Source organism: Aulonocara sp. 'chitande type north' Nkhata Bay, linkage group LG6, assembly GCF_057382095.1.
Source record: "Aulonocara sp. 'chitande type north' Nkhata Bay isolate Kocher_YH1m ecotype deep benthic linkage group LG6, A_spYH_male_GT1.1, whole genome shotgun sequence".
In the NCBI taxonomy this organism is placed as follows: Eukaryota; Metazoa; Chordata; class Actinopteri; order Cichliformes; family Cichlidae; genus Aulonocara; species Aulonocara sp. 'chitande type north' Nkhata Bay.
In genome coordinates this window covers 40,809,707-40,828,864 of record NC_141349.1, presented here as the reverse complement: position 1 = coordinate 40,828,864, position 19,158 = coordinate 40,809,707, and the positions used below count along the sequence as shown (strand labels likewise).

General features: G+C 43.0%; 1 protein-coding gene across 4 annotated transcripts in view; it reads right to left on the bottom strand.

Annotated features, from left to right (window-relative positions):
• The window catches only part of rptor (regulatory associated protein of MTOR, complex 1), a 209,372-nt gene that overhangs the window by 91,594 nt on the left and 98,620 nt on the right, over nt 1–19,158 (bottom strand). For all 4 annotated transcript variants that reach the window (XM_086296973.1, XM_086296970.1, XM_086296971.1 and 1 more), the window contains one exon: nt 11,728–11,787. In XM_086296973.1, coding sequence (XP_086153099.1) covers nt 11,728–11,787 — 60 coding nt within the window. The remainder of the gene's footprint in view (nt 1–11,727; nt 11,788–19,158) is intronic.

Genomic DNA, 19,158 nt, shown 5'->3' with positions numbered 1-19,158 from the left:
GAGCGCGTAAAATCCATATGCGCTGTGCTTCGTGACTCCTTATGCAAGAGCCTATTGTGACTGGATGCAGCCAGAATGTGTGTTGGATGTATGTGGGAAGCAGAGACAGAAGGGTGCACAGATGGAGCAAAAACAGAGGAATGATCAAATTAATAAACAAACCAACAACATGCAACTACTCGACGCCGCCATTATGTGGAATTCATTTCACCACAAATGTTTGTAACATCTCAGGAGCGATGAGTGTAACGTGCATTGTTTCCAACTGCGGATGACCTTTAAAGGTGAGAATACGAGCCCAGTGAGTGGTCAGCGAGTGCAACACATGCTCATGCCCACGTGTCCAAGCAGGACTCGGCAAAAAGATGACAAAGAGGATTAAAAAAAGGCTGCTTTGAATACTATTTGTAACCAATTACGCAAGACACGTTTTAAAAGGCTGAAAAATAACAAGCTGTCCTGGTTCTCTCTGTTGGAGCCTACAAAGAAAAACCACCAGGTGTGATTTAGGTATTGTTGTTGCTAGGATACCACCGAGCCAGCTGACTAGTCGCCATCACTAATGTTTGTCTAGTATTTTTAGTTCTTTACAGGACACACTGGCATCGTACAGTCAACATTAAATCGTTATAAATAACAAACAAACAGACCGTACACGACACACAGAGGACAGCTCTCAGCTCTCAGCGAAGGCGGTCGCACTTTCTCCTCTCCTCCTCACCCTTATCTTCCCTGCTTAGCCTCTATGTCCTTGTCTTGTCTTGCGTGCATTACTTTCCCTGGAACAGCCTCTCACTGTCGTTCTCTAAACCTAAAAGAGAATTATGGATTTGATCAACTGGTCCCTGAGTGCTATTGACACCCTTTTCTCAACGAGAAGTCGGGGCTCGGGAGAGCCTGAGTGCCCTGGAGGGACTTTCCCTGCCGGTTACACGATGGACGGGTGGCAGAACTGGAGGACCGTGTGCCTGGCGGGACTGTCGATCGAGGACGCTGAAGATATCTACCTATTCGGAACCATGATAACAGGGTTCATGCTGATCGGCGTTGGCCTAGCCCTGCTTTATCGGAGAAATAAGAGAGCGGAACCGGCTGTTCAAACCCCCACATGGCTGCCCGCTGGATTCGAAGCGCGGGGACGAGGTGCAACCTCTCACAACGAACGTAATATGGTCAACACCTTGGAGACGCTTACTGCTGCTGTGAAGGCTCAAAACAACACCATTGAGCGTATGAGGGGAAACATCAGAGAAAGGCCTGCTCAAAATGACACCCTTGAGCGACAGTTGGAAAACATCGCAGAACGGATCACTGCAGTTGTGAAGTCTCAGAATCAAAAGACTGACAACACCTTGGAACTGAAGTTTGATACCATCATGGGGAGGCTCGCAGCTCTTCAACGCGAAGTTGAGGGACCTGTCTCAGAGTGCTAAAATTCGAGCTGCTCACAAAACAGAAATTAACAATATTCAACATTCGGACACCACGGCGCCAGCTGCAGGCGCCAGCTGCAGGCCCAAGGCTGGAGCCCACCAAAACAACTCCCTGATAACGACTGTGTGATGACTATTCTTCCCGTCCCATGAAGGCCACCTGGGTTGGCTGGCAGACTGTTTACTTAGCCTGATAGAGCGAAGGACACTGTCTCCGCTGAACTCTGGACACGCACACACGTACACTTACACTGATAAGCAGTGTTGGGGAGTAACGGAATACATGTACCGCCGTTACGTATTTAGAATACAAAATATGAGTAACTGTATTCCGTTACAGTTACCGTTTAAAAAGGTGGTATTCAGAATACAGTTACTTTGTTGAAATAAATGGAATACACTGGGGTACTTTCCTGTTTCATATTGTCGCGGGTCAGGACTGTTTGGGTTTTGTTTGACAGCTACGTTCTTTTGTTCCAGGCGGCAGCGTTACGGTTGCCATGGTTACAGGGCGACGCTCTCTCTCTCTGCGACTGTGTGTTTCCTGGGTGAGAGAGCGCCTTTTCGTTGTTGTTGTGCTAAGCTAACAGGCAGAATGCTACAAGCATAGCTCTAAAGAATGTAGCATCATGTTCAGTGTAGTCCGTGCTGCTGGGAGAATGGACTGCCATACACGTTATGTGTCTGTGAGCGCTAGGAGGGAGAAAAAGGGGAGTGGAAAGGTACGAGCAGTCATCGAGCAAAAACGGGAGCTGGAAGCATGTAAATATAATAATAACCACTGCAGCCAAGAAGAGTGCCTGACGAGCCCAGTTGTAAGTAAGCTATTAAGACTCGACTGTACACTGTGTTCGTGTTTTCCTCCGAAAACAACAAGTTCCGTTGGAGCAGCCTTTCAACGCCTCTCTCTGTCTGTCGCAAGAAAAGTTGACCCACACAACAAAGTAGAGCTATTTTTCGGCTACCAGCCGACAGGGACCCCGCCGTATTATGCTGGGCTTACACTGTGCGATTTTTTTCAGTCGCGCGATTCAGCTCCTGCTCAAACTGTACGATTGACTCGCAGGGGTTAGAAGTTCATAGGTCACGATGCAGGGTCTCACACTATACGGCCCGATGCTCTGATGCGACCTGAGTGCTCATACTGTGCGTCCATAAAAATGAAGGTTATAACAGAAATTCTGTCGCTCGCTCTCCCTCTCCGTCTTTCACTCACACAGACACACCACCACCATCAACTTTGCTAAATTGCTAATGAAAAACATTGGTCAGGCAGCTGTGATTGAGCAGCAGTGTCGATCCAACTATTTTCACGGTTGTTGTGGTCGTGATAATTTTGTGAGGCCACATCGAAAGGGCTCGGATGGTTCTACAGGTTGTGGCTCCATCGCTTGTGTCCAGATCACACGCTGCACTGCCGTGCTACGCCGTCTTTTTCGCTGACATTTGTGTTTGCGCGTGCGCAGTGTGGCAAACTGCGGTGACACCCTCACGACCAAGCGATTGATGATCGGGAGCTGGTCGTGAGGTGTCAATCGCTTCTCGTTACCTCACGTATACTACACGATGCACGACGCACGATGAAGGCCAAAATCGGGCCGATCGCCAAAACGATCGCACGACTCAAAAATCGGCTCAAAATGGGCCAAAAATCGCACAGTGTGAGCCCAGCATTAGTCAGAGGTCCCTTTACTACAGTTCGGAGTCGCGGACCTTCAAATCAAATTCAAATCAAATTCAAATTTTATTTGTCACGTACACAGTCATACACAGTACGATATGTAGTGAAATGCTTGGACAACTGCTCGTGACCTAAAGAGAACAAAAAAGGAAAAGGCTATGAATAAGATAGGAAATAAATATGAAAAATTAAAAAGGGTAAATTTAACTAGGAAGGAATAAAATATAAATTAAGGTTAAAAATGAAATAACTGTACAACACAAATTAGAATGAAGGGTAAATTTAACTGGGAAGAATAAGATAAAGATAAATATATAAATTAAAGTTGAAAATAAAATAACTGTACAACAAAATACACAATACACAATATAGAACTATATAAGAATGTATGAAGAAATCTAAATATAAATAAATATATACACAATAACAGCAGCTGTACAAGTATTAACCGGAAATGAAGAATATAGTGACCAGTGTTGTGCAAAACCAAAGTCCAGAAAGTCCAGTGTGTGTGTAAGAACCGTATGTGTGGGTCAGTACTGTGTGGTGGTGTGATTGAGAGACCGTATCGCCTGCGGGAAGAAGCTCCTCCTCAGTCTCTCTGTGTTGGTCTTCAGGGAGCGGAATCGCTTTCCTGACCTCAACAGAGAGAACAGTCTGTTGTTGGGATGGCTGAGGTCCTTCACGATCTTCCTGGCCTTGGTCCAGCACCGCCTGCTGTAGATTGAGTGCAGGTCAGGGAGCTCGGAGCGGATGGTGCGCTCAGCTGACCGCACAACCCTCTGTAGAGCTCGTCTGTCCTGCATGGTGCTGTTCCCGAACCAGGTTAAGATGTTTCCCGCCAGGATGCTCTCTATGGTGCACGAGTAAAAGTTCCTGAGCACCTTCAGTAATAGTAATAAATCACACAGCAATAGTACATTCACGTTGTTGTAAAAAGCATGATAATATTGTAGCGGGTCAGGGCTGTTCGGGGTTCTGCTTGTACAGTTATGTTTTGTGTATGTTGCCATGGTGACGGGTGACGCCCTCTCGCTGCGACGGTGTGTCCTTCCGGGGTCAGAGGGCGCCCTATGTGTGTTGTGGTTGCCGCGCTGAGCAGTTAGCTAGTGGCAGTGTGTTCTTCTGCAAATGTAATAAACGGCTGTGCTCCCTGGCTAGCTCACGGGAAGCAAGACCAAACGATACCTCCGTCTCCTCCTTGTCTGAACTCGCCACAATATATTAAGTAATCCAAAGTATTCAGAATACGTTACTGTCATTGAGTAACGTAACGGAATAGGTTACAGAATACATTTTGGGGCATGTATTCTGTATTCTGTAATGGAATACATTTTAAAAGTAACCTTCCCAACACTGCTGATAAGCACACACTCATCCCCCCTCCCTTCCAAACGCCTTCGATGCTTGTTTCCTGAAGGGGCAGCACGGCGGGTCTGTGTGCCGCGCTGGAATGGTAGCGCTGTGCAGGGTGGCTGCTGTGTTCGCTTCGGATTACTCCTCAACCCCCACCCACCCCTGTGGCTTGTCATGTCTTCACAATGTTGTGCTGTGGACATTTATGTGCTTCTTGTGCAGAGGAGTTTTTTTTGTTTCCTGTTCTCATGCTGTCCTACCATGGAAGCATAGCATGAGTAGGGGTCTCTTTTTTCCTCTTGTACTTTCCCCAGTGTAGTGTACATTTCAATGTTTTTTTCTGATTCTACCAATCTCTGACCTGTATCCCCATGTAATGTTTGTGCTATATGTGTAAGGTCGGGGGGGGTCCTATTTCACTGCAGGGCAACCTGCATGTGACGAATAAAGCTTTGATTGATTGATAATAGAAAAACATTTTTATTAATATTTGTAATAGAAACAAAGCATAAAATCAGAGTAAATAATAAGGAAAATAAATATAGTGTAAGAAGTAAAAAAAAAAAAAAAAAAAAAGATAGCACAAGTACCTTAGACAAGAAGAAAGTATTAAAGAGTCATTTAAAACTATTTTTCTCTGGTAATGACGCTGTGGAGCACAAATGGAAAACACCTGATATTCTTTAGTTTTTAAGCGGCTGTGGGGACAACTAAGAGCTGATGTGTTAGTAAACCGACAAAGAAGGGAAGCCATGTAACGTAATCCCAAAAAGTTTTAATTTAATTCTATACCCAACAGGTGAGCATCAACCTCCAGGGCTGAAAGATGAAGCCAATTCCTCTAATGATAGAGAAGTGAGTCATTCACCATAGACGCCCATGTTAAAACATTACAGTTCAGCTAATTTGCTCATTCACTGTTTGTGGCGGCCCAACAGCCAACCACTGTCAATTTTGCTAATTCAAGTCAGTGAACGGGTGCACTCGACCATGCTGTTGATGCCTTTTGGAGCATTTTTGGTGGCCTGTTAGAGACAACCCACAGAGTTTGTGCTCCAGGGTTTGAGAGTGAAATCCTGGCATATTAACAAGTACTTAGTAGGAGTTATCAGGTAAACGTGTGTGCGTTGAATCCGTACATTTTACAGATGCAGCTTGCTAAGGAGGCTTGCTAGTAGGGCTGGGCCATATCATACCGTTCGTGATGGCAAGCTACATTGTAGCCACAGTCACCCTGGGGCGCACTGACAGAGGCGAGGCTGCTGGACACTGGCGCCACTGGGCCCTCTGACCACCACCAGTAGGCAACGGGTGAAGTGTCTTGCCCAAGGACACAACGACCGAGACTGTCCAAGCCGGGGCTCGAACCGGCAACCTTCCGATTACAAGGCGAACTCCCAACTCTTGAGCCACGACAGTGCCCCTTATAATCCTGTGTGCCTTATGTATGAATTCTGGTTGTGTTTACTGACCTCGAAACGATTTTATGTACACGGCGCTCGAGAATTTGTCAAAAATGTTGTAGTACAACTTTGCTAAGCTACGAAGCCGCACCGCTTGATGGATTGTCGGAGCATTACGGCCTCGCGGAGTGATACGTACTGTGCCTCAACATAATATTACCGTATTGTGTGTGTGTGCATCCTTTTTTTAAGTTTTGTGGATATTATACATGGTTATGCTGAGGATATGTCAGCCAGTTTCCACTGGAAATGCCTCTTGGTTAAACTGTCAGGGAGGAATTTGCATTTGCACTGTTAAATTTTTAAACTTTAATCCGCATAAAAACAGCTGCTTGTTTAAGTGAAAATACATTGATGGTGTTTTTTTCACTAATAAAGTTGTGGAGTTGTAAAGTATTTTGTCTCGTTTCAATTTTATAGTTATATTTTATCAGTTATATCGTTATCGCACATTTTTAAATGTATATCGTGATAAATATTTTTGGCCATATCGCCCTGCTCTACTTGCTAGCTTTAGTTACACTTAACATGTAAAACAGACTCGTCTTAAATATGTTAAGTCCTGGCTCCAAAACCAATACAAAGGGTTTTAAATCTAACATTAAAGTTAGAAAATGAGGATTAGAACAAACAAATGACGGTAAGGGGGATAAAGCCATCTTTTATATACAGTCTATAACGTGGTCTTGTTGAAAGTCTGGCTTGTAACAAGATAAAAGGAGGAAATGGCCTTTTGGGCAAGCACAGAGTACAGAGAGCTTGATCATTTCAATATTACGAGGTGAAAGAATTTATTTAAGGCAAGTTTGAGATGAAAAAAAACTATCTGTACGACTCTTAATCAAGGGTCACATTTGAACTCCATAATCTAACGGAAGCTTTAAGGCAGGGGTGGGGAACTCCAGGCCTTGAGGGCCGGTGTCCTGCAGGTTTTAGATATCATCCTGGGTCAACACACCTAAATCAAACAATTAGTTCATTACCAGGCATCTGGAGAACTTCAGGATAAGTTGAGGAGGTAATTTAGCCTTTAAATCAGCTGTGTTGGATCAAAGACATCTAAAACCTGCAGGACACTGGCCCTTGACGCCTGGAGTTCCCACACCCCTGCTTTAAGACTTCTAGTATTTAGTATCAAGAGCGAAGCGATGAGATAAACACAAAAGTCACTACCTATAGTCGCCCTAAGTCAGCAGAACATACAGCCAAGCGTAATTTGCAAAGCAGTGGAAATGAATGTTTGAATTATCTGAATGAAGAGAAGTCACTAATGACGTCAAATACTGAGCTCAGAGATGATCCGTTATTTCACTTTGACGGACACCAGCTGACTCAACACTTAGCCCTCTGTCCTACAGGCAGGAGATGCAATCAGCCAAAACAGCTACTAAAGCATCAGGATTTCCAGCGTCTGTGTTAAATTCACACAAACACCTTCGCCAGTCACACTCAGGTCTGCTGAAACCTCAATGAAGACAAGTACGGCATTAATATGAATATGAAAACTCAACTCTGTGAGTATGCACCCTGCTTTAATGTGATCTTGACAACTCATGCTAGGGCTGGATTGGCTGACCCTGAGTTATGCTGCTACAGGCTCCGGCTCATGATGCAGTCCACTCTTGTTTCAGGCTTCAAGTGTTTATAGGCCACTGCTGCACGTCTTTGAATGTCGTCTGCTGTGTTGTTTGTGGTCTCTGTGTGTTCTCCTATTCTTTTATCCTGAACTAGGGGACATCTGCTCCAAGCTGAGGGTGAGCCCTCTCCATGAGCCTGGTTCTGATAGATTCTTTTCCTGTTAAAAGGGCGTTCTTCCTCGTCACTGTCGCTAAATGTTTGCTCATAGAAGACATCTGGATCATTGAGGTTCTCTATCTAATACTGCAGGGTGTTTACCTGACAGCAAGTCCCTTGAGATGACTTCTGTTGTGCATAAATAAAAGGGAGTGAACATGAACACAGCCTCAAGAATAAAGATGCTCAACAGGCTGGAAAAGGTTCGAAAACCCCCAGATTACACATGACAGAATTCATGACCCAAGTTACCCTCAATCAACAAAGATCAGTCCAGTAAAGTAGCCTGTAAGTGTCTGAAGACCTCTCATTGGCTAAGGTGCATACCTATAGGTTTACAATCAGCTACATAGCGGACAGCGATGGTGCATGGCAGAGGACCGAGGAGAAAGCACGGCTCTTCAGAAAAAACATTGCATATGAGGTTAAATCTAATATTTTCACTTCAGCTGTCTAACTGTATTCCCTTTAAACAAGAGCCTGTAAATGTGTGGAAATAAGATGTTGCTTTTGGTCATATTAATGTAGAAATCTTAAAAAAAAACAAACAAAAAACTGGTCTTTCTGTGTATCATGTTTTATTCCTCATATAATAGCCTGCTGTTAATAATTCCATGGTTGTGCATCAACTCAAGGTCACGTATCTCATGAATTACACATTTTACAGCTCTTTTTTTTTTTTTGTTTTAAATTAGGACAGTTTCAAGTTGAAAACATCTCCAATGCAATCTGTTGAGCCTATACTAAAAGGTCAGCATTTTGCTGCCGTGCACCCTTACCACTTTTACTGCTTTGTTTGTTGCTGTGTTCATCTCTGAGGCAGACAGGTAGCATGAAGGGTCAAGCAGAGAAGGCATGTGTGTGACGGGTTCACCCTACAGCCTGGATTTTTCTCTTTGAAGGTTTTTTGTTCTCTCTGCTTGCCGTGGCTATACATACTAAGAGACCATTACAGGAATCAAAGCTACAACATAGTCCATTCTTTAAGATTGTGCCTTTGTCTTTGACAGAAACTACTTTGAATTTCATTTTGATTTAGCAGAAAGACTCTCACACCATTGTTAACCTTTCACGTCTTTGATGTTGCTGTTCAGTGTTTTACTCGCGGCCTAACGGCAGAATGAGACGAGAGGGGAAATGCTTTCCCTACCGCCATCTCTGACGCAGACTAGTGTGACGTTTCTGGGTGCTAAAATTCTCCTTACAGCATTCAGGTCATATATTACTTTTTCTACTTTACTGCAGAATAATTCTGGTGAGACAAGTGATGAAAGACAAACAGGACGTGAGAGCTAGAGCATGAATGGATACTGTCAAACCCAGCGACTAATGTTGGTGTGGTTGAGAAGGTGGAAAGTGGGGAGAAAGGAAACAGAAATGGAAGAAGAGGTTATTTCATCAAAGGTGTTCTTCATCGCTCTAGTGGTTTTATCATCGTGCCATGGGAGTCGTGCCGCAGGAGCTGTGGCTGTTGTGTACTCGGGCATTACTCTTGTAACACTCATCCACGAGAGAGTAGTGGGGGGGAAAAAATGGCGTGTACAAATGAAAAGATCAGACAGAAAGTACAAACAAGCAAAAAGATTTATAGTCAAGATAATAAGAACCATGTCAAATAAATTGTGGAGAGAAGACTTGTTAGAATTATGACTAATCCCCACTAATCTCGCAGAAACTTGGGAAGCAAGTCAATAGTGAACCTGTAAATTCCCCAACAAATAACACAGCTGCACCTCCTCTGGGCCCACAACAGGTGAAATACTTCTTCTACACGTAGTTTCTCAGATATTAAGTATGAACAGAGCAGAAATAAACAGTGAGTGATGAGTCACATAATTTATCATTTATGAAATGTAACAGCTGGAGGAAAGAAACTTTAAGCAGAGTGAGTACAACTGAAAAAAGGAACAAACAATCCTAATTATAATCCTGGGCAGCAGGTTAATGACAAGAAACATGAAAGATTTAGCTCTACATAGAAAACCTGTGTGGTTTTTGCATCAGGAGAAATGCATTTTTATCATCTCTCTTATTTTTCCATATGTGCTCAGTTTTATCAACAAACTTGTTCTTCAGATTTTTCAAATTAAAAGCTTACAAGTGAATATGTAAATATGTTGTGTTCACACCTCTGCTGCAGAAGCGACAGGATATTTCCAGAGGACGATAAAAACCTGCAAATGACACCTTTAACTTTGTGATGGGCAGCAAAACAAAGCGGAGCTGCAAACCAAGATCATGCGTCCAGCATATATTTCCACATTAGTGGAAAGTGTTGACTTTCCATGAACGCAACTTAAAGAGAGATTCGTCCCAGGACATTTGTGCCCATTTGTTTAGGGATTTCACAATCCAGGCAGATGTTTTTGCATGCAGTGATCCAAAAATCAACAGCAGGTAACCTGATGTAGGTAGTTATAGCTATGTGTGCGATCGAAGCTGGAGTGAGCCTGAGCTGCAAAGGAAGCTACATCAGAGTTCACCACAAAGGGAAGAAAAACTAATAATCAAAGATTAAAAAAGCAACCTGAGAAAGTCTTTCTATGTCATACCTTTGGTCTTCTCTGGAGCAGGCCGAAGCATCAACAATTAGCCCCTCCCCTTAAGGCCACCCTCACTATTCTGCAAACTTTCTTCTGATTAGCTGCCGCTTGCAAACAAACGATTTAACCATCACATGGTGCAGTCAGACCTGTGTGCCTGCGAGGACCATGGCAGTAAATCTACTCTCATCGACATCATACACCATGAGTGGAAAAAACTTCCTGAAATCGGAGCATTTAGAGCAGTCCGAGTCTTGAGCTTTAGGCTCATTGGATTTACTGGGTCAAGCTTGGGTCCTCTACCAGAGACCTGAGAGTTTGAGGGTTCTGAGCAGTATCTCCATTGTTCCCAAAACTGAGGTAGCATGGGGGCCTAGCCTGGGACATACCCTTGCTGGGATTCGAACCTCTGACCTACTGTTCCTACTATCCAGCTACTATTAAAGGTAAGATAATAAAGGAAAAGCAGACTAGATCACCTTTAAGGTGGATAAACCCTACAATCTGAGAAACCAAACTACTATGAAAGCCACTGACAGAGTTGAGGGATTAGAAATATCCTCTCCAAAGAACAAAATGATGTTTTGGACAGGAAAGGAAAACTGCGTCACTGTGGGACTGCTGCTGTGTACAAAGCACCAAAACACACACAAAAAGGAAAAAGAATATAAAGACACACAGGACAAGAATGAGCACACGAGCTCACAGTTTCTCCGTGTACACCCTCATCCAAAAACTAATTAAAGTCCAGTAGATAATAGAGATGTGGAAGTAATGTGTGGATGTGCACTCACAGGCTGTCAGTGACAGGCAGAAATCATAATCTGAGTAGGTGAAGACAAGTGATTACTCACCTTAAGCAAACAGAGTGTGACATGTCATTAAGAGACTGCTGACACAGTCTTCAACTTCAGCACCTCAAGGTGCTTTCCAATGAGATGTACTGTTTTCTGCTGAGATTTAACAGCCCGTTTTTAAGTTACTTACGGCTTCAAAAACCAAGTCTCACTCAACTTAGTTTATCGGTGTCACTTTACCCTACCCCCGCACCTAAGGTTTGAAAAAGGAGCCACGCTGATGGTTCTGTGAAACTACTAAAACTCTGGATATGACATCCATATTGAATGTTAATATCAATCTCAGTGTATGTGCCTACGAGCAAGAGATGTTCCACACTCCGCCGTTTGGCACCCGCAGGTTTATGCAAGAAATGCACAGCTTTAAATCTGCCAAACTGCTGCTGCTTCAACTGTGAGGAGGAAACAAAGGCTGGGAATTATACCTGCAGGATGGAAAACAACAGAGAGGGCTGACAATGACGGCGACGAGAGCAAAGAGACAGACGGGAAGACAGACAGGAGAGAGTGACACGAGGAAAACAGGATAATGATCTCTTTAGACTGAGCCCTCCTGTAAAGAGGGAGACAGTCAAAGGATGGCTGTGGAGTGCCACTTACTTCTCAATGAGGTCTAACGTCACCCCTGGCACCAACTTGGCACTCTTCTGCATACAAAACCTGGGGGGGAAAACACAGGGAAAGGTTAGTGATCAGGGCTGTAATGAAAACAAGAGGGGCTCACAGACGAGACAATGCAATAAAAGCGTTTGGCCTCTACAGCACAAATTTTATGACCAATGAGGGAAACAATCAGCGGATAAACACTCAAATGAAAAACGAGCCCTTCAAAGATTACAACCACTGAGCACTGATAAGTGTATTTTGGCTGAGTTACAGTCAAAGGGGAGGGGGGAAGGCGGCGAGATACACATCGTATTTCTGAAATGCCTGTCAGGGGGGCGGGGGTTGTTTACTATGCGCGGTTAGCTCCGAGAGGTCGAGCCAGCTGTAAGTCACAGCAGGAAGATGCTCGGCGATGACTGTGAGTCATCACACACCTGGAAGAGCGCAGGTGTGTGCACACAAGCACACGTCAGTCACACAAACATCAGCTGCAGGAATGTTAAAGCAGGAAGGAGATTCACATCACAGCCAGAAAATCATTGGGTTCCCTCACACACAAAGATTTCCAGGTGACGACTAGTTTATTAATTGTTCTAATCCATAACTCACGTTTTTAATAAAAAGAGATACTAATAAAGACAAGGACAAGTGGCGAGTCTGTGTAGACATGCACCTCGTGCAAAAAGAGCTAACAGTGGTAGGATAAAATATTTGGAAGAAAAAAAATTTGGCGCACTTTGTGATAAATAAATAACAAACAAAAAAATCAGCTGCTTCTCCACGGAGTCTCTTGTCCTACTGGTGGACAGTAGCGGCAGTCCTTACTCTGCTCTGACCAGTAAGGTCAAGGTCCTTACGGCCCTGTGAATGTCCTTCTGACAGATGATTAACCATAATGCAGGACGGCACCACGCTGGCGAAATATCACCAAAAGCACCTCACCTGGCAGCTACAGTACAGCAATGGAGGAGTGATGATTTGAGCTTCTTTTGCAGGCACAGATCATAAACGCCTCTGTATACCAGAGCATACCAAAGTAGTTCCTGTGTGTGGCTTTATCCAACACCCAAAGCTTAGGCAAAACTGAGTCATGCAACAGGACAATAATTCTAAGCACAGGAACAAATCTCCAACTGAATTATTAACAAAGAAGAAAAGTCAGTCATACAAAAAAATTTTCTGTATGACTATAAACGACCCTAATTAATCACTTCATGGTTAATGCAACTTTTTAAATAAAAGAAGGCTTTTAGGAGAATGTGACACAAAATGATGCAATCCATGCTGAAAGCCAATAATGTGGAAAAAAAGAAAGTGATGCATCAGTTCATTGAGTTAAAAATGACGTGAAAATGTGAAATAGCTCCGTCTGTGAGAACCACACAAGCTGATAAATTCAGCTTGTTCAAGAAAAAGAAGAATTGATTTATTCCTACTTACAGGAAAAATGTTACCAGGTAAAAACAGATTACATGCTACTTGTTGCTTTTTACACAGCTCCCATTCAGCATGTCGATCCACCTGTGATTAGTTATTGATTCTGTTTTTCTCCACCAATGTTTGAAGCCAAGCCACATGCTTGAAAGTGAACTTGCCAAAATTGACAGAAGTCGTGCATACATTATGAAATTGTATCCCGACTATGATGGAAGTTTTGGCACTTGAATTCGAAGGTTTTTTCCTGCTGCTGGAGAATAATGAGATCCCACATGGCGGTACTGTGACTTCCTGCTTCTTTAAAGAACAGCAAAGATCCTAAGTGTCACTGACATCCATGAAAAAACAAGTGTAAGAATGTAACCAGGAAAGCTTGTTCTAGAAAGTCTTTTGGACTCATGATATGTACATAAAAGCTTTGCTGTTTATGGTGAGCACAGGTATATTTGTTTTCCTCCGTATAATACATTTTAAGATCGCCCTGCTCACACCTACTATTGAATTTCATTTGAGCCGCAGATTAAATATTTTGTTTGTTTTTGTCTGCACTGGTTGCAAAAGGGAATCTGTGAATCCCCGGACGTAAACAGAGATGATTAAGTAAAAATGAATTTCAGGCAAAAACAGACAGACCAAAGTAAACAGAGCACAGATATAGCAGGAGGTTGCATCAGGGAGTGTGCGTTTCCACTCTGCAGGGTGATGGATGGGAGACGGGGTAGAGGGGAGATTGTACGGGAAAGAGAAGAAGATGGGAGGGGAGGAAGAGAGAACTTGGTGGCATTTGATCATGTCAATATCTATAATAAGTCTGATCCACATTCTTGCTCTATTTGGTTGTGATTGCAAATGATCAAAAACAGACTGACATTCTGGGCACCCACTGCGATCAAAAGAAAGTAATTCTGCCAGTGCTTAACATTGCAGCACATGAAGCTCAGTTTCAAACGGTTTCCCTCTCCTGTGTTTACATTTGCTCAAACCAAACCTATGAATGCGGCACAGAACATGTTTACTGTTTAGTAACGAGACATTAAGGAATTAAAAGTCAACAATAATAATGGATAGAAGTTCAATATAACACTGTTAAAAGACACAAACCATCAGGAAAAACGAATATCAATCAGCAAGCAGGGGACTCAAAATGTGCGATGTCATTAACCAAGAAGGGTACTCGCAGAGCACATTCCTCACATACTGTTGGCAAAGGATTAATATCAAAGCTGAAGTGTTTCCCATTAATTTAGATCTTCTTCTTTTTTGACAAATAAATAAAAGATTGGTCGCAAGCCCAACTCCACTTTCATGGACTGTAGCTAGCGATGGTAAACCTTTTTGTCTTCTGCAGCCTCAGTCAGTCAAACGGTTGCAGCAAGTGAACAAGTTCTCCACCTGCTGCAGGAACCACCAGTTTGTACCAGAATAAGGACTATAGCTGTTATCTGTGTTGGAATCATTGTGACCACAAGATGACACACTGACATCCTGGCCATTAGGTGACTAGCAGTGACTGGAGTCTTCTGGAAGAAAGACTTGCCATTTGGCAGCCATCAGAAAAACAGAACATGAACAATGTAACTGGTCCACCAGCTCGCAACTCATTACGATTCACAGGTTATTGCAGGGGTCGGCAACCTTTCTGATGATGAGTGCCATCTAAAATTTCCTCAGAAGTCAGTGTGCCATATGATTGCATTAGCAATAAATTTAATAACGCTCTATATTAACAGTTACACACTATATAGAACCACTTTATAGGATTATATTTGTTCGCAGATGTTGGCAGCTATCAGCGAATAGTTATCAGCGAATAGTTATCAGCTAGACACAGGTCTCCGAGTGTCCAGCATTCAGAGGCTACCTGAGGACTCATGTGAGAGAAAATCTGCTCACACAGACATGTCGAGCCAAATACTGTCAATAAGGCCTCTGCAATGTTCTGAAGACGGTTAAACTTGTCAGGTAGTGATGTCCAGCAGCTCCATGAACACGCACAGCTGTGGATTCCAGCTGCGTTCGTAGTTCTGCCAACTTTGACCCCCACAGAGTCTAGCTTTTCAGTTCAATCAACTGCATTTCGATGTCGCATTAACTCAGCCAGTTAATGCGAGACAAATCCAGCTGCTCAATAAAGCTTTCTGGTTTGATCAGAAAAGAAAACATTGGTCCATACACCTGAAAGTCCTGAAAACACATTGTGAATTCTGTCTCGAGTACGGATGTATCCGAGTACTCCTGCGGTGCTGATGCTGTGCGGAGCAGACAGCTCCTGAAACATTTGAAGTGTTGGGATGTGGAAATTTCAACATCGCTTGAAAAAACTGACAGCTAACAACATCCATCTCACCGATAGGCTAAGGTATTTTTTAGCCAATTACAAGTTGAATCTGGTAGTTGGGGTTGATAGCTAAGATACCGTCATGTGCAACGCTGGCCTGGCCATTTATTTTTTAATGCACCTTCACAAATTAATTCACTGCATTTCGTGCCATCAGTTAACCCTTCGCCTGCCAGCTGCGGCACACGTGCCCAGGGTTGCCGACCCCTGGGTTATTGTAATGTGTAAAGCACAGAAACCAGAGCCACTCTCTGTTGGGTTTGTATCTTCTCCCAGTGTCTGGGTGGGTTCTCTCCCACAGTCCAAAGGCAGGTATGCACGTTTGGTTAACTGGAAATTCTAAACTGGCAGTAGGCGTAAATGGTTGTCTGCTGCCCTTTGACAGCTGGGATTGACACTAGTCCCACCTTCTGTAATTTGGCATATCTCACTGACTACTTGACAGCCAGTTTTCAGTGAACAATAGATGGATCAACTGATGGTCCAAATGCTTCTCTCAGGTCTGGTGTCAGATTTCTAGTGGGGTTTTTTCCTTTCAGACACAGTTCATTTTTCATAGTTTCAATTAAAGACATGAGGACAAATTTATGTGTTTCTGTAACACCCTACAAGTAACAAACATTCAATTTAAAACTGATTCATGATTGTAGAAACAATACTGGTTCATCCCGAGAGTTAAGTGCCTTTTTGAAGCTTTAATGATTCATAGGTCAGGGTTACGTAGCTTAACACACCAAAACTTTCCTTTGAAAATAGTCGACCACAAGGACTGGACGGAAAATGAGTGAAATAGCAGCCAATGTCCAAAGAATAACATTGACCCTTCAGAAATTCTGGAGAACTTAAAACAAAATAAAAGTCAAATACAAAAGAATTTGGGTGACTCAAGACTTTCACACAGGACTGTATGTCAAACGTTTATCACCAAAGTCAGAAGAACAAATGATTTTGTCCTTTCGAAAGAATGAATGTCTGTGCAGAGGTTCAGGACCACCTATCCAATAATAGTTATTTAAAAATGTTTTTCAGTCATCACATCAAAATATTTATCTCTTCCATCCCCAAAGCCACAGTGTTCACTGGCTAAACAGCTCATCACAAAGAACAACATGAGTTAACATACAGAAGACCCAACTTTGTGAATAAGTCTCAGGGAAAAAAAATCTACTAAAATGTGTAGAAGAAGATTCTGTACCTTTATTCAAAACCAATTCATAGTTGAAAAAAGCTCCGAGATACAGATCAAACCTTTTTGTTTTGGACTGCACCTAAACTGCAGCCAGTGAAATACATGCTCCTGAAGAAGACAAGCAGGTAAGTTTACTGAAGTACAGAAGGCCAGCAGGGCAGAGATGAAGAGGAAATTGGGGGATTATTACTTACAGAGAGCAAGGCAGCCAAACTTTAATTGGGTTGGTGAATAAGTGAGCGTGTGGGCACGGAGCAGAGAGGGTAGGAGTGGGCATGTACATATTAGATTCTGAGGAGGAAAATGAAGCGCTGCTTGTGTGAAGAAACTACAACGCTGCTCCGAGGGTAGGCGGGTGGTGGAGGAGGAGTGGGACGAGGAGAATGACTCCTGCTGTCTTCCACAGCTCATTACTCCTTCAACCAACTTGCACGTTTCAAGTCAGCAACTTTATCATTCATGTGCTTGAAGGGTTACTGCATGATCTCAAACTTGGATTAGGTTTGAGCTCACGCAGTAACCCTGCTAGGACATGAATGAAATTATTATGCATGAATTTCCATGCCATACTGTGGTAGCCAGTGGCTTCACAGTGTAGTGGTTAACACATTCGCCTTAACACCAAAGATCCCCACCAGGAGCTATAGAAGTGGAAGCTGGTCCCCAAGCTGGTCCCCAGCTTCAGTAAGTGAGAGAGTTGCATCAGAAAGATCTTCCTGATATCCGAAAAAAGGAAGCATTCAAAAGTAAAGCAAAGCACACCATATTATGGCAGCCAGCATTAGTATTATCATTAAAATGTATGCTGACACCCTAATGAGGAAAAAATAAGTAAAGCAGTGCTGACCTGGGAAAATGTAACCTGGGTTATTTTCTGCAGACACACACTAAACATTTCATATGAAAGTAAACAGTTGTCAATGCTAGCAGAGACAAACTAATGTTCTAAAAGAGGACGCCCTTTCACACATTCAATGAAACCATGTTTATTGCTTCTAATAAACACAACACACGAAGCGAGAAGCTCTCGCTGCAGTGGTCGGTTGCTTTGACACAAACACAAACAACAGCAACCCTCACATACATGAATTATTGCCCTACAGCGTTTACCAAAGGTCAGCAATTTCATTGTGGAGGTACAATTTACAGATGTTCCATAAATGCCTCACATGCAGGTAGAGATTTCTAGATTTAGTAGCGAGTAACCAGAAGCATAAAACGATTATATGCTTGAACTGTGGCTCTTGAAAGTTTGTTTCTTGCTCCTTTTTTATCTCCCACTCAACCCCTTTTCAGTCACCAAGGCTTTGTGTGAGTTGGATCATTAATACTTCATCCAAATATCTCTGGCCCGAGTCCTGAGGCACAATGTTTACTGACTAATTGGCATCTTGCACGAGCAGTTTGGGAAATCTCTGGGATGTTTGGGGCTTTATGACTGGGTCAAAACTGAAAGAAATAGTTGAACACAGCTGCTGTTTCTCTGTTAGAACCGCCTGATTGACCATTTTTGTTGTGTTTACTTCCACCTGTTTCTTGTTTGTTTGGTTTTTAATTTTTGATATCAGAGTTATGTTGTCATATATTATAGTACAATCAGGTAAAGATGCTTTGGGAAGATAATCTTCAAAAATATTACTTTCAGATTTAATTCAAAACAAACAAACAAACGGTTTCCTTTTCTCATTAGTTAATGTGAACGTTCAGATCTATAGTTGAGGGGTGAGTTAGTGTTTGGTCGCTGTGGTAGCTGAAATATTTAGGTTTGAGAGCTGCCAAAGCAGGAGGCCATTGTTAGCCTGAAACAACCAACAGACCTTTCAGAGCCATGCGGTAAAGTTTAGGAGTGACAAACACAGCAATGAGACACGTTTGTTAAAAGGAGGGCTGCACTGACGAGCTCAGAAACACCAAAAGGCCTCAAATACCACAGAAAATGATCGCAGATCTCTTTCATTGGTGAAGATAAACCGCTTCACAAAACGCTAAGTCAATAACACATCAAGTGTACGGTTTCATCATCAAACTCTACAATCAGAAAAATACCTCAAGATTCAAAACACTGAAGAACAGAAAATATTAGTTTTGTAATTCTGGAGCAAATCAGTTGATGTGATTGTGACCTTAAAACATCCTGTACCATCAGTCAAACAATGGTGGCAGAGTGACAGCATGACTATGTACAGCCTGGCTGCCAATGGAAATGTGTGTCTGGGGTTTTATAAATGATGTGACTGCTGACAGAAGCGGCAGGATGGAGGCTGAAGTGTAAAGTGCAACACTCCCTCTCATTCAGTCAAATGCTGCAAAACTGATAGACGGCGCTTCACAGTACAGATGGGTAACGACTTTAAACACACAAAGAGCCTGATAAGGCACAGAAATGAAACGCTCTTCCGTGCAATGCACTTAAACGAGTCGGTCACCTGAGGTTAGCTGAGCTGAGCGTGCACGTATAAAT